Raw genomic sequence first — 14,259 nt, 5'->3', positions numbered from 1 at the left:
ATATAAAATCCTTAAATAACAACAAGCTTTACAGAAAATGGAAAAACTGATATTTACCATGTCAATGAAACAAAATATGCTGGCAAATGATCAAAGGAAAAAATCCTGAGACTGTAATACTGAAATCTCACCAAAGAAAGCTGAACTCTACTGAAAAGCCAAACTGCAAGCAAAAAAGAATTTTTTTACTTGATAAGATATGTTAAGTTTATACTTAAATTTACCACTGAAATAATAAACTGAAAATAAATATAATACTTGTAAACTCATAAAAGTATGTTTGTTATTAGAATGAGATAGTAGCACCCAAACCCCAAATTGTGGACAATCAGAAAATTCTGAAATGCATTAAAATCAAAGACATTTTCATATAACATAAACAATTTTAAATATCATTTCACGATGAATTCTTTGTTCGTACTTCTGCCTATGAATATTTCTTTTTTTCTACTAATCCACAACAGCTGAATAAATAAAGCCCCATTCTGAAAGATTTGGCCCATAATGAGGTCAAAGAAAATTTCTCATGCTCTCCTTAGCACTTTCTTCCTCCTTCCTTGAAATAAGATGCCATAAAATTCTTTAATAAAAACCTATTTTAGGAGTGCCTGGGTGGCTCTCCTAAAATAAGTGGGTTAAGCGTCCGACTTTGGCTCAGGTCATGATCTCGCGGTTTCTGAGTTCAAGCCCCGCCATCGGGCTCTGTGCTGACAGCTCAGAGCCTGGAACCTGCTTCGGATTCTGTCTCGCTCTCTCTCTGCCCCTCCCCTGCTCACGCTCTGTCTCAAAAATAAATAAAACATTAAAAAAAAAAAAAAACCTATTTTATTTCTCTTCAAATCTAAATCTGCCATATTTCCTAACTTGTTTTCTGGATTACTAGACAGTATGAAATATTTTAGCCTAAAAGATTCTTGATAGGAAAACAACAAAAAACTTGTGAAAATGAGTCAAATCTTGCACTTCTCCGAGATGTTTCATATTACCACTTCAGGGTTAAAAATATAGTAAGTATTTAGGACTCAACTAATGATGTGTTTGGTGGTGGTGGTTGTTTCATTATAAACAACAAACTTTGTAACATTTTTCTTGGCTAAAACCACTGCATAAATTCAATTTAAGAGTTAGGAACAATAATTAACACATCAATTTGACAACTTACCTCTGAAAGAGACCATTTACTTCTGTGTTCTAGAAGATGAATGAGTAGAACCCATAATTCTTTAATACATGGACATGGGCAGTGGTGACTCATTAATGCTTCAGAAGGCCTGACCTGTAGGGAAGAACCAAAATGAGTTCTTTAAAAGACAATTTTATATGCCACATACCTCGTTCCAAATGTTTTAAAAGAATGATTTAGATGACTTAACACTGATGTTCAATTACATAAATTGTTTATGAAAAATGTGCCATTCCATTAAATTTTAAAATAAATCCCCATTTTAAAACCAAAAGTATACAACGAACTTCATTTTCAACTTTTAAAAAAGTTTGCTTTAATCACTGATGTTCAGCAAACTTTTCCCGTAAAGGGCTAGATAGTAAATATTTCAGGGAGATATAGTCCTTGTCACAACTACTCAACTCTGCCATTATTATGCAACATCAATCATAAATAATAGACTTAAAAAAAAAAAAAAAGGTGGGCTGTGCTCAGTAAAATTTTATTTATAAAACCAGACAATGAGCTAGATATGGGCTCAGGGCATTGATTTCCTAACTTTGATCTAATTCATCAGCCACAACAGAAAAACTTCTAATAAAATGATTAGAAAACAAATTTAATCCATTGTAAAGCAAACTAAAAAATTTTTACAAGTCAGAATAAATACAACTGTTGGGGACCTATAAAGGTTAAGCAATTTAAAATTTTTTTTTTTTTCAACGTTTATTTATTTTTGGGACAGAGAGAGACAGAGCATGAACGGGGGAGGGGCAGAGAGAGAGGGAGACACAGAATCGGAAACAGGCTCCAGGCTCTGAGCCATCAGCCCAGAGCCCCACGCGGGGCTCGAACTCTCGTATCGCGAGATCGTGACCTGGCTGAAGTCAGACGCTTAACTGACTGCGCCACCCAGGCGCCCCAAGGTTAAGCAATTTTAGATTAAGTATGTTTTTATCAAATATACCCTCAATGGTCCTACATAATGCAGAGTATATACACTATACTTGCAAGTACAGCTAGACTTCAGAAATTGATTATGCAATCACTACTTCACATATACTATATTCATGTTTCTAATGTAATACGGAGTAAAAGATAACTTAAAGTATTACTAACCCCTATTTGGTTAATCCACTAATTACATTAGTTGTAAAATTATGTAGACTAGACTTAAAAGACTTTGGTAATACATAAAACACAATCTAAATTATACAAAATTATAAATCCTCATTTCCTATAAGATTTGTGCTAAAAATCTGAAATAACTGATAATGATCTAAAAATTTCCATTGCTAGCAAATGAGTAGCTATATAGCACCTTTAAATCATTGTCTGCATTAAACACTCTGTTAGACACAATTTAGTAAAAACAAGTAATTCTCCCCATGATTCTAGACTTTTTGAAAACAAATAAAATTTCCCTTTACATTGTTCACTAATTTTAGTTAACACTCATTTATTGTATTATGTAACAATAAATGTATTGTTAAAGGGCTGGACTCTCCTACTGGAACAGAAGTTAAATGTACAGTTATTGTCATAAACATCTTGTTTTTATTTATTTTTGACAAGATGGAAATTAAAAAAACAAACAAACAAAAAAAAAACGCCTCTGAAACATTAATTTCAGCCTGTACTAAATGTTTAAATCAAATTCTTTTCCCAGTCAACTCCCAGATAATAATAAATATAAAATTAGGAGAGTTAACAAGTAAACAATTTCAGTTTAAATTCTTATAAACTACACACATTAAGGAGTACTTCCCTTAAGTATCAAAAATACAAATAAACTCTTAAAGCATTACCTTGTCATACCTGTTGAGTGACAGGCTTATTAAATCACAAAGAAGATTTTCACAATGTTCTTCAAATAGGCTGACATTAGTTAAATTGTCTCCTGCCAGATTCATAAACTGATGACCATATATAACTTGCTCTAAAAATATAATAAAATATATTTTTTAAAACTACAGTAGATTTTACTAATTCAGAAGAAGGGAAAAAAACTATAGACCTTTCAACTGACTTACGACAAAACTGTAACACATAGTGTTAAAAGCAAGTTTCTTTGGAAATAAGTTAAATTTGAGGACAATTCCTTTCTTATATGATCACTAATAAACATTACCTAAAAAAGTTTTCAGTTCTCTCAAGTACCACTTAATAGACTTCTCTTTTCTTAATGTGGCCTTTTTTTATAAAAAAAAAATTTTTTAACGTTTATTTGTTTTTGAGACAGAGAGAGACAGAGCATGAATGAGGGAGGGTCAGAGAGAGGGAGACACAGAATCTGAAACAGGCTCCAGGCTCTGAGCTGTCAGCACAGAGCCCGACGTGGGGCTCGAACTCATGGACCGCGAGATCATGACCTGAGCCGAAGTCGGCCGCTTAACCAACTGAGCCACCCAGGCACCCCTCTGTGTGGCCTTCTTTAAAAAGCAACAATGCAACATCATTTAAGGAAAAACAAAGAGGGGAAACACTAAAAATCTTCACCAATATTTCTAACCAATAAAGACTTTAAAACATTTAACAAATGCTGATAAACTAATCACACACAATTGTTTCGTGGTATTGCTAGAGAAAACCAAGGTAACAGGTAAGTATACCTTAGAATATTGCTGTAAGGAAATCTTTGAAATACAAAGTCCACATGAGAGAATAAATTATGTATTTGTATACATGTTTGCATGTGTATATATGTAAGTGTACACACATACATGTATATACATTTGTGTATTTTTTAATTAGTTCATTGAAAAGCAGGTATTGAGATAATGGATGTCTTTATAACATAAGTAATTGAAAATTCACAAATAATTACAGAATATTGCCAAGTTGTTAATGGAATCTAAAGATACCAGAGAGCAAGACCAAGAAATAAACAGGCAATATATGAAGTAAAAAAGTATTATCCATGATATAGATAAACTCCTACTAATTTTTTAAAAAAGAAACATTAACAAAAGACAATAATAAAGAAAATATTAAAAAAAGCAATAAAATTATGTAAAGATGTTCAACTTCACTGGTACTCAGAAAATTGCAAAACAGATTCAGTATTTTTCATGTATTAGTTGGCAAAAAATAAAAATAACTGATAATATCCACTACTGACAAAAGTGTGAGGCAAAGGCACGCTCATCATTAGTGTATATAAATTGGGGAAACCTATGGCAACTGAGCGTTTTCAATATTAAAGTTGAAGGCGAGGGCACCTGGGTGGCTCACACAGTTAAGTGTCCGCTCTTGATTTTGGCTCAGGTCATGATCTCACGGTTCATGGGATCAAGCTCCACATTGAGCTCTGTGCTGACGGTGCACAGCCTGCTTGGGAATCTCTCCCTCTGCACCTCTCCCACTCTCTCTCTCAAAATAAATACACTTAAAAAAAAAAAAAAAAGCTGAATGTGCCACTCCAATTCTAAGAATGTATTCTACAGAATAACTTGTACATGTATTCAAAGATGTATATATATACAAGGATCTTCTGTGAAATATCATTTGTAGTATCAAAAAAATAGAAATAACTGAAATATTAAATAGACTTGGCTAAATAAATTGTGACAGAGCCATAACATATAGGCCTTAAATGAATAAAGTAGAGCTATATGTACTCACATGAACAGATCTCTAAAAACTATTAAATAAAACATTATACAAAACACTATGACAATACTAATTGTGGTTAGTTCGAAACAAAGACAAAAATTCTACCCATGAGTTTCTATATATGTATACCAACAGAGAGTAAGTATGGAAAGATAAATGGGCCAAACTGTTCTCTTGAAAAAAGGAATAAGACTTTGACTTTTTACTTTGATTACTATTTGAGTTAAAATTTTAAAAACTTAAAAAACCCAGAAAGCACTTATTACTTGTAATTTTAACTCCTGAAACCAATATTACATTGTATGTTAACTAAAATGAAAAAAAAAAAAAAATCACCTGTAATTTTAAAAAAAAATAAAGGCTTAGATTTAAAAAAGAACATAAATTAGAAATTCATAAACTTACTCAATTTTTCACCAAGCATGTGAAGAATTTCTAGCACCAGCCAATGGATATCTAAGTGGAGATGTAATAAATGCCATGATGGTGGAAAAAGCTGTGAATGACATTATCAACTGTGACTGAGAATTCGTAGTACTTTACTAGGTATTTTATAGCATGTCACAACACTCCTCCGTAAGCACAAGGATAAAGAACCAATTAACTACCCGCTACTCAAAAGCTCAGGGAAAAACTCTGTCTTGCTCTTTAGAGGACTCTTTCACTAGAGTTCTTTGAAAACATATTTTCTTCTGATACTTTAGGACAGACTCACCTTGGGGCTGCTTAACAGACTTATATTAAAGGTCCCTTCCAACCAATCTCTGATTTTACTATAGCTGCAAGGCAGTAAAATAATTTTTTAACCACTTATTTTCATCATTTTGTTTTAGACTTTCCTATAAAATATTTTAACAGGAGAACTTTAGACTATCATACAGACCCTAATGAGATGCTCATTAAGAAACTGAAGTTAAAAGCAGTGAAGAAATTTACCTTTCAACTCATGCATTAAGATTCAAATCTAATTCTATCTGATACAAAAGCCAGTGCCTTTAACTACTCTGCTGTAGTAGGGTTGTCAATAACCTCCCTCCAGCCAACACTTGGTATCACCTTAAAAATAAATACAATATACATGTTCTATTAAGAGAACAAGGAAGGGGCACCTGGCTGGCTCAGCTGGTAGAACTTGAAACTTTTGATCTTGGGGTTGTGAGTTCAAGCCCCACATTGGGTGTAGAGATAACTTTAAAAAAATAAAACCTTTAAAAAAAGGGGGATGAGAACAAAGAGGAATTACAGAGAGGGACTTGCTGTATCAACTATGCAAACAAAACAAAATGCTATACTAATAAAACAGTATTGGCTCAGGAATAGATAATAAATAAACAGAAAAACAAACAGAAAAAAATAGGCAAAAGAGAAATAGATAAACCTGGTATCTTAAATCAGTGGGGAAAGCATGGGCCATTCAATAAAAGACCATTTATTAACTTATTCATTTGCAAGAAACTAAAGTTAGATTTCCCACCTCACAGCGTATTTTTAAAAAAGATGAATTAAAAAGATGAATGTTAGGGGCGCCTGGGTGGCTCAGTCGGTTATGCGTCCGACTTTGGCTCAGGTCATGATCTCGCGGTCCGTGGGTTCGAGCCCCGCGTCGGGCCCTGTGCTGACAGCTCAGAGCCTGGAGCCTGTTTCAGATTCTGTGTCTCCCTCTCTCTCTGACCCTCCCCTGCTCATGCTCTCTCTCTGTCTCAAAAATAAATAAATGTTTAAAAAAAAAAATTAAAAAAAAAAGATGAATGTTAAAAAAAAGTATGTTTTTAACAACAGCACAGAGATGATACACAAGAAAAACCTGACAGATATAATTACATACAAAACTGCAACCATCTACCTAGCAAGGCAGCTTAATTGTCGAAAATAAAAAGTGAACTGATGAAAATATCTATAATATGTAATACCCACATTTCTAATAAAAAAAGTATCACTAATAAAAAAGTTCCTAGAAAGTAATAAAAGACAGATGCTTAACAAAAATAGCAATTAAATCAACACTTCTCATATATAAGATAGGTAAAATCCAAAAAACATAGTCATGAAAGATATTACTTTGTAAGATTTTTTTGTTGTTGTTTCAGAAAAGAAAAAGTACTTTAGTGTACGATTTTTTGTTTACATGTTGAAGACTACATTGCCCTGCTTTAAAAATTCAGTCTTCTGATCTTCAAATAACCTTTCTCTTCACATTTGCCTAATTAAAAAGCCTATGAATGGCAAAACTTAGTTTGAGAACCTTTCTTTGGACACAGTCTTTATTTCTGCTGCTAGATAAATTATTTTTATTTTCTTATGCACTTCATGAATATTCAGAAAATATAAACCAGTAGAATTTATAGAGGCCAAAATAAAGGAAGGATATCCCTCCTTCCATAATCTATCCATGAATTTTCATTAAGTGACATGATTAAAAGCAATTATCTATTTGCTTTCTACAGATTAGACAGATTAACCTGGGAATTCAATTGGGACTCTATTTACTTTTAATATTAAATATATTGGTCCCTGATAAGAAGAGTGCATTTTTTTTGTTATTGTTCTATTTCATAGAAATATATAAACATTTATTTGTACATTACATTTTGGCAAAGTTACACTCCTAAAAATAATGTTATTCAAACTGGTAGAGTCAAACAGAATGAAAGAAGTTGAGATTTCAGGGAATATTCCATAGGGAATTAAATTTGCCATTCATATAAGCTCACATTTTCCTATGAAGAATTTGTTAATTACATCTATAAACTGGTCATGCTATCAGTACAAATTTTTAAAAAACAAACTTCAGGGGCGCCTAGGTGGCTCAGTCAGTTGAGTTTGGCTCAGGTCATGATCTCACTGTGTTGGGATCGAGCCCAAGTCTGGATCCGCACTGCATGCATGTGCACGCTCTCTCAAAATAAATAAGCTTAAAAACAAACAAACAAAAACCCCAAACTTCAGTAGGGATGATTACCACAGGTAGAAAAAAAGGGCACAATCAAAACAATCTTAAATCCTATTTCAGAAGGTTTCAAAGAACAGACATTATGATACAGTTTTAAAAGTGTAACTTGTATAAGGTGATCTTGAATCTTACTGTAATATAAGCTAAGGTTTGCCCAAGCCTTTATCAATGGGAAAAATGATACAAATTTTTAAAAATGGAGGTTATTTTATTTGCTTTGAAACTTTTACACATTTGCATGTTATAAATTGGAATTGATAATAGCTATCACCGATTTAGTGCACATTATCTTCTAAGCACTTTAATTTTAACGTACTCAATTGTCCAAAATAACTCTAGGAAGCTTTATCAGTTATACAATGGGGAAATTGAGTCAAGAGCTGTTACTTGCCCAACGGCACATAATTAAAAAGAGGAGCCAGAATTTCAACTCAGGGAGTCTGGGCTGCACTCTTGACTAATTTCCCTCATTCTTGAATGAATACTCTTTGTGTGAAGAAAAAACTGATGATTTAAAAATTAAATAAAACAAGTCAAACCTTAATCTGGTTTTGATTTACAAATGCTCCTAGATTAATATTGGGAAGTTCAGATAGATGTCCAACATATAAGAGTAATCCATGAAGCTCATCAACCAACACAGAGGGAAACTGTGCCTCCAAAGTCTCATAGGGATGGACAGGAACATGACTCTCAGCATTCTGTACTTTCAGGTACCTAAAAAACAATTACATACATAAATAACCAGAGTCTGGATGAACCTGAACTCAGAAATTCATGCGGTGATCAAGATACTCTTTTGATATCCTACCTAAAGATGAAAACTTTAACATAATGAAGAAATGTCACACACTGCTGCCTAATATTGTCTGCTTTGCTGTGTAGAATTGATATCTTCCCTGAAACAAAATAGATAAGTGTTACCATAGTTTAAATAACTGATCAGTGGGCAGTGACCAAAACAAAGTTTTGTAAGCCATACAAGCAGCAATTCATCATTTGTGATTTCATCCCTTCAAAATTCATCACTATCATACATTCTGATTCCCACCAAAAATAATTACCACTTTCTGCTCCCTGAATTTGTTTTAACATACCTCAGTGATTTTGTTTATACAGTTGTCTCTACCTGGAACTCCTCCTGTCCCCACAACTTTCGCCTACCTATTTTTTTCCTCATCTTTGTAGACCAAGATCCGGCATCACTCTGTGACAGGCACACTCACAGATGAAGCCCCTGGCTCCACGGCAGCTTATACAGGCCACTATTACTACACTTTTTCCATGTACCACACTTATCTACGCTCGTGTGTCTGTATGTCCTACCAACTGCAAACTCCTCAGCAGCATATTTTTCCACTTTGATTCATTATCACCTTACACAGTACCTGGCATGCAGCAGGGACTCAGGTGATAAATAATACTCAACATTTACTGGGCACATACCGAGAAAACAAAACAAAACAGCCCTGACAGCTGATAGCTAACAACTAGGTCATGAAGTTCCCTACTGAAATTAAAGTTTCCATAAAATATCAACAATAATCAGACAGGCCACTCTGTGATTACAGTGAAACAAGACAAAAACAAAACCTCTCTGTAATCATGTCTGAATACAGAAACAAGGCACTATGCAATCACAGAAAAACAAAATACAAAAACAAACTCCTCTTGCAGCTAACATGACTCCTGCTTCTTTACTAATTAGAACCCCCTCTAGCCTTTCTTTGTCCCATCTCCTAGACAAAAATTAACACATTTAATTCATGACATTCTCCCTGCTTAACAGCATCCAATCCAAAATAAAGTCCAAGCCCTCTTAAACTCTACTCCAAATCAGCCAATAGAGTGTAAACCCTATCACAAGCCCCTCCCTATTCTCTGAGAAGCCCCAACTGTTCCTTATGATCAGTAAGCTACTAAACCTTTCATTGACCAAAGGTGTGTTCCAGGTGATCTTTAGTTGGTGGGCATCACTAACAACAGATGTTAGCCTAAGCACTTCACATCCGGGATATCATTTAATCCTCACAAGAACTCAATGAGGTGGGAACTAGTACCTGGTGTGAGACTAACAGTTAACTAGGATTGGAACCTGGGCTGACCACAGTGCCATGATTCTAATGACTACACTGTACCAAAACTGACAAAAAGGAGAAGAAGCTAGCCTGAGCTAAACCATACTGCCCTTCAATTCTCTTCACTCCCTTCACTATACTGAACCCTCCCAATCAGTAATCCATTAAGGTCAAAAACAAACAGAAAGAAGACAGCATGAAGTCTGGTGATTTCTCTTATAAGCTCTCCATCCCACTCCCCACCCTCAAAGCAAGTTGCTAATTCACTTCAGAACTGTTTAGTCTTAAATCAATTTTATCACAAATATGGAAAAATACTATAAATCTCAGCTAAAACAAAATTTAAGTGTCATATTTTTTCTGAACACCAAACACTATCCTGAACCTCTAATCTAATGGTTCTTCCTCTGTATTATGATATCCCAATAATGCATCATAGACAGATGTGCAATTCACTGTAATGGGAGTACCATTCCTTTTTGCCATTAAACATACTTAAAACTTACCAAAATCACAGCTGGCCTGTAATAAGGTTTCCAAGTTGTATAGCTGTTGCCTAATTTTAAAAAATTGAAGGTGAGAGTTAATTTCCTCACAGTTTAAAGCATGTAACAGTTAAAGGCATAATGTTTCCAAATCTATTACATAGCCTTAGTGCTTCATAGCCTCTCATTTATGATGTTTAAAATACTTTGTGAATGTTTATTCAGATAGTGAAGACTATGAAAAGATAGAACATGCCTTTGTCTGGCCTTCCAAAAAATATCTATTAAAAGCTATATATATATATATATATATATATATGTAATTATAAATACCATAGATTTCACTATCAATGAGATACTGTGTATCCTTAAAAGTTAATGATACTTATATAAAAATCCTAGGTTAACAGTTATATAATGAAATGTTAAATTGTATCAGACAGTTCTACAACAGTTCAGAAAAGGAACAGAATAATTTAGAGTTATCAAGGAAAGATATATAGATGTCCCCGCTGAATTCTTGATACTAATCTCCTGTCATTCTTCCTAGTTGCCTTTTTTTTTAAATGTTTATTTCGAGAGACAGCATGTGTGTGAACAGGGGAGGGACAGAGAGAGGGAGTGAGAGGGAATCCCAAGGAGGCTCTGAGCAGTCAGTGCAGTGCCCAATGCGGGGCTCAAACTCACAAATTCTAAGATCATGACCTGAGTCGAACGCTTAACAGACTAAGCCTCCCAGGTGCCCCAGGAAATGCTTATTGAAATATTTAAGAGTGAGATAACATGATGCCTGGATTCTGCTAAAAATACTTAAACCAAAAAAAGGAGGGAAAGGAATAGATGCAGGAAATGCAATAAAACCCTGATGTTTATTGATACTCAGGGAGAATATGTGAAGGTTCATTATGGTAGTGATTCTACATTTGCATATGTTCGAAAATTGTTAAAATTTTTAATGTTGTCCAAATTAATCATATTACAGTCTGAAAGATTTGGACAAAGTCGGAATTCATTCTCTAAAACTCAATGAAACATTATGACGATTCAGCAACAAAAGTAGTATTTCAGTTTGCTTCCAAAATATAATATAGTTCAAAGACTTAAACATTTGTCTTCAATACGTGATGTCAAATATAGAAGAATAAAAAGTCTGAAAAATAATAAAGACTCACTAAAACAAAAGACAAAACTCATGAAAATCATTCCTCCATCAAACATCACTACTTGATTGTTGTACTGATAATCAAGAACATGAACAACACTACAGGTGCTTTTGTAATACTGACATTAACAACCAACCAGCAAAGTAACTTACAAAACTGAATAGCATCTACGCTCAAAAGCAGTTAAAAAAAAAAACAACAAAAAAACCCAAAACATACCTAAATAAATGGAAGAGCACTCTAGATGAATTCACTAATGCTGTTTCTGTAACCCACTGAATGCCAAATATTTCCACTGTATCTTCTTCAAAATTAGTTGGTAAAGGATCAAGATTCAAAATTAACCTGAAAGGAAAACCCTGATTTAATCTCATAAAAAGTATGCTAAATCCCATACTATGGCACACCTTTTTTTGTCATATTAATGCATATTGTACATGACATGTGGACAATAATGTCAAGGTCATGATACGCCTTGATACCTGATACCTTACCTAGTCAGGAATACTACATTTAGACTGTATGAAAAATTCAGTCAAATACAGTGATTAAAAAAAAAAAAAGTACAACTAAAGAGCAATGTAACTCAGGGAAAAATCTCAAAAAGAAGTCTAAGGAACATACTTTTGCCTGTGATCTTAAGTTGAAGAATTTCATCCTTTGAGGGGACATTTAATTTTTAAAACAGTTGAAAGTTACTCTAAGCCATGTCTGGAGCATAATCAAACTTAGTAATCTCTTTTGAGGTATCAAAAAAGGAACAACTATAAAATCAACAAAAATGGTTTCCTTTCTGACTGAAACTGCTTCAGCAGGTACTCCCAAAATATTTCAGTAACTGCAGTTTTACTGCAATTTGTGTACATCTGCCCAAGGCAAGAACTTTGAACAACAGCACTCTTGTGAACTTACACAATCTGGCATAATTTCTTCAAAAGTTAAAACAAAAACAAGTCTATAAGACTTCTGTGTACAGATACACAGAATTAGAACTGGGGCAAAGACAACAAAAAAATGTGCATGTCTAACTTAAGAATTACTGTGAAGCTCCACAATATTATTTCATGTTTTAGAGGCTTATACCATTTCAAAAAACCCAGCTAGTTCGGAATTCACTTTAAGCAAAAGGGAAATTAATAGCCAGCTTCCTACCCAAAAGCTGAGGTAGCATAAAATAAGAAAACATAGGTAGCCAGAATTTCTTCCTAATATCCCAAAATCTTTTAGGTATGCTCCAACCAGGAAACCGACAACAGAACTGACAGCCTGAAACCATGTGATATACAAAAACGTTTTATAAAAACGCTGCTTGAACATCGAAGTTTAATGGACTGAAATCATAATTAAGGAACATTCCTCACACACTGCTGAAAAATCTGATAAGGTAAAGATAAAGTCTCCATTTTTTACCCACCGCTTAAGGGCTCCGCTAGAAAGGTAGGACTCTCCAGAAAAATGACTTCCTCCTCCTCGGTTGTCAAAACCACAGGAAAAACATGGGGGTTTGCACCAGTCTGTCCCCAGCTCCAGTTCCAAGCTGTCGGTCAGGAACATCGACGCGGCGGAACAGTTATCCATTATGTACTTCCTGTCCTGAAATGTTTGGGATTCATAATCATTCAGGACTCCAAAGAAATTGTGATAAGATTCCAGGAGATGGGGCCAAGAGATTGGGAGTGACCTCCGAAAGTTCTCAAAACGTCCCCCCCAAGCACAAAGAAAAAAGCCCGAGAAGCCAATTCCTCAACTCTCTCCCCACACCGACACCCCGATGGAAAGGCTGTTTCTATTTAGGTAGAATGCACCCCCGACTGGCTGTGGCAGGAACTTCTTATCTGCTCTCTAGGTTCATCTCTGCAGCCGGAACAGCGAGAAAAGAAATGTTTGCAGGACAGATCCAGCTTAAACTCCCGACCCCGCCGGGTCCTGCGCAGCCCGCTACGTTACCAAACCGCACTGAACCAGTTTCCCATCAGTGAAGTGGAAAAGCTCCCTTGCACTCTCCGTGGCGAGGGGGGGGAGGATCAGGACCGCCCGACGCCAAAGTTTAGTTCTCCCCGCCGGGAGGCAAGTTCCGCCAGCGCGGGCCGGGCACAGATCGAGGGAAGCAGGTGTCCTGCGCACCGGGGCGCCCCTCGTTCGGTGCACGGCGTACCGGCTCACACTTTCGGTCCCGGAGATCCGCCCCAGCTGTCCAGTCTAGAACCGCGGCGTCGGTGGGGTCTAAAACAGAAACAGGCGAAATTCCCGCCACGGCGGACGCGCGCTCAGGAAGGGCGGGGCCACGGCGCAGTCCGCCCCGGAGGTCGGCTCGTGACGTCTACGTAGGACCCGCCGGCTCTCCGCGAGTTCTCGCGAGAGTCTGTCTGCCAAGGACTAAGTGCGGCGAGCTGCTTTTGGTTTTTTTAGTCAGTGTGTGCTTGTAGCTTTAATTGGTTCCTTTGGCTGGAAGGTGGGGCCTCACCGGGCAACGAAACTGGTACCGAGGCTGAGGTGAGCAAGGCCTAGGGACAGCTGGGTTTTCTTCGGGCAGGACCCAAGTAAGGAGTATTGCTCAAGTGAGCCCGAAGCGGGTGTCTCATTCACACCCAGAGCGGCTCCATAATCACTTCTTGCCGCGCTGGTGCCCGCAAGTCCTTTGTTGAGATCGAGGATGCCTATTGTTAATGTTTTGTGGGCAAGGCAAGTGCAAAAATAAGCTAATCCAGTGTATGGAAGCACTGAATAGGTCAGATGTCCCTTGCTTTCGGTATACAACTGTTGCTCTCCTTATGTGCAATACATCTGGACATGTTTAAGTCGC

At 36.0% G+C, this 14,259-nt stretch overlaps 1 protein-coding gene across 1 annotated transcript in view; it reads right to left on the bottom strand.

Moving 5' to 3' along the window:
• Nucleotides 1–13,691, bottom strand: part of MMS22L (MMS22 like, DNA repair protein) — a 127,850-nt gene extending 114,159 nt beyond the window's left edge. Inside the window, exons 1-9 of the mRNA XM_047102609.1 lie at nucleotides 13,612–13,691; nucleotides 12,871–13,049; nucleotides 11,676–11,801; nucleotides 10,315–10,364; nucleotides 8,542–8,629; nucleotides 8,270–8,447; nucleotides 5,186–5,276; nucleotides 2,974–3,104; nucleotides 1,163–1,276 (exon numbers count right to left, since the gene is read on the bottom strand). Coding sequence (XP_046958565.1) covers nucleotides 1,163–1,276; nucleotides 2,974–3,104; nucleotides 5,186–5,276; nucleotides 8,270–8,447; nucleotides 8,542–8,629; nucleotides 10,315–10,364; nucleotides 11,676–11,801; nucleotides 12,871–13,034 — 942 coding nt within the window. The 5' untranslated portion in view covers nucleotides 13,035–13,049; nucleotides 13,612–13,691. The remainder of the gene's footprint in view (nucleotides 1–1,162; nucleotides 1,277–2,973; nucleotides 3,105–5,185; nucleotides 5,277–8,269; nucleotides 8,448–8,541; nucleotides 8,630–10,314; nucleotides 10,365–11,675; nucleotides 11,802–12,870; nucleotides 13,050–13,611) is intronic.
• Nucleotides 13,692–14,259: the final 568 nt, after the last annotated feature.

The sequence above is a fragment of the Lynx rufus genome, unplaced genomic scaffold, assembly GCF_022079265.1.
Source record: "Lynx rufus isolate CCGP_SWC_20201006 ecotype Redwood Valley unplaced genomic scaffold, mLynRuf1.p SCAF_6, whole genome shotgun sequence".
Lineage (NCBI taxonomy): Eukaryota > Metazoa > Chordata > Mammalia > Carnivora > Felidae > Lynx > Lynx rufus.
The sequence above is the reverse complement of the archived record's forward strand: the minus strand, read 5'-3'. Positions and strand labels throughout refer to the sequence as shown.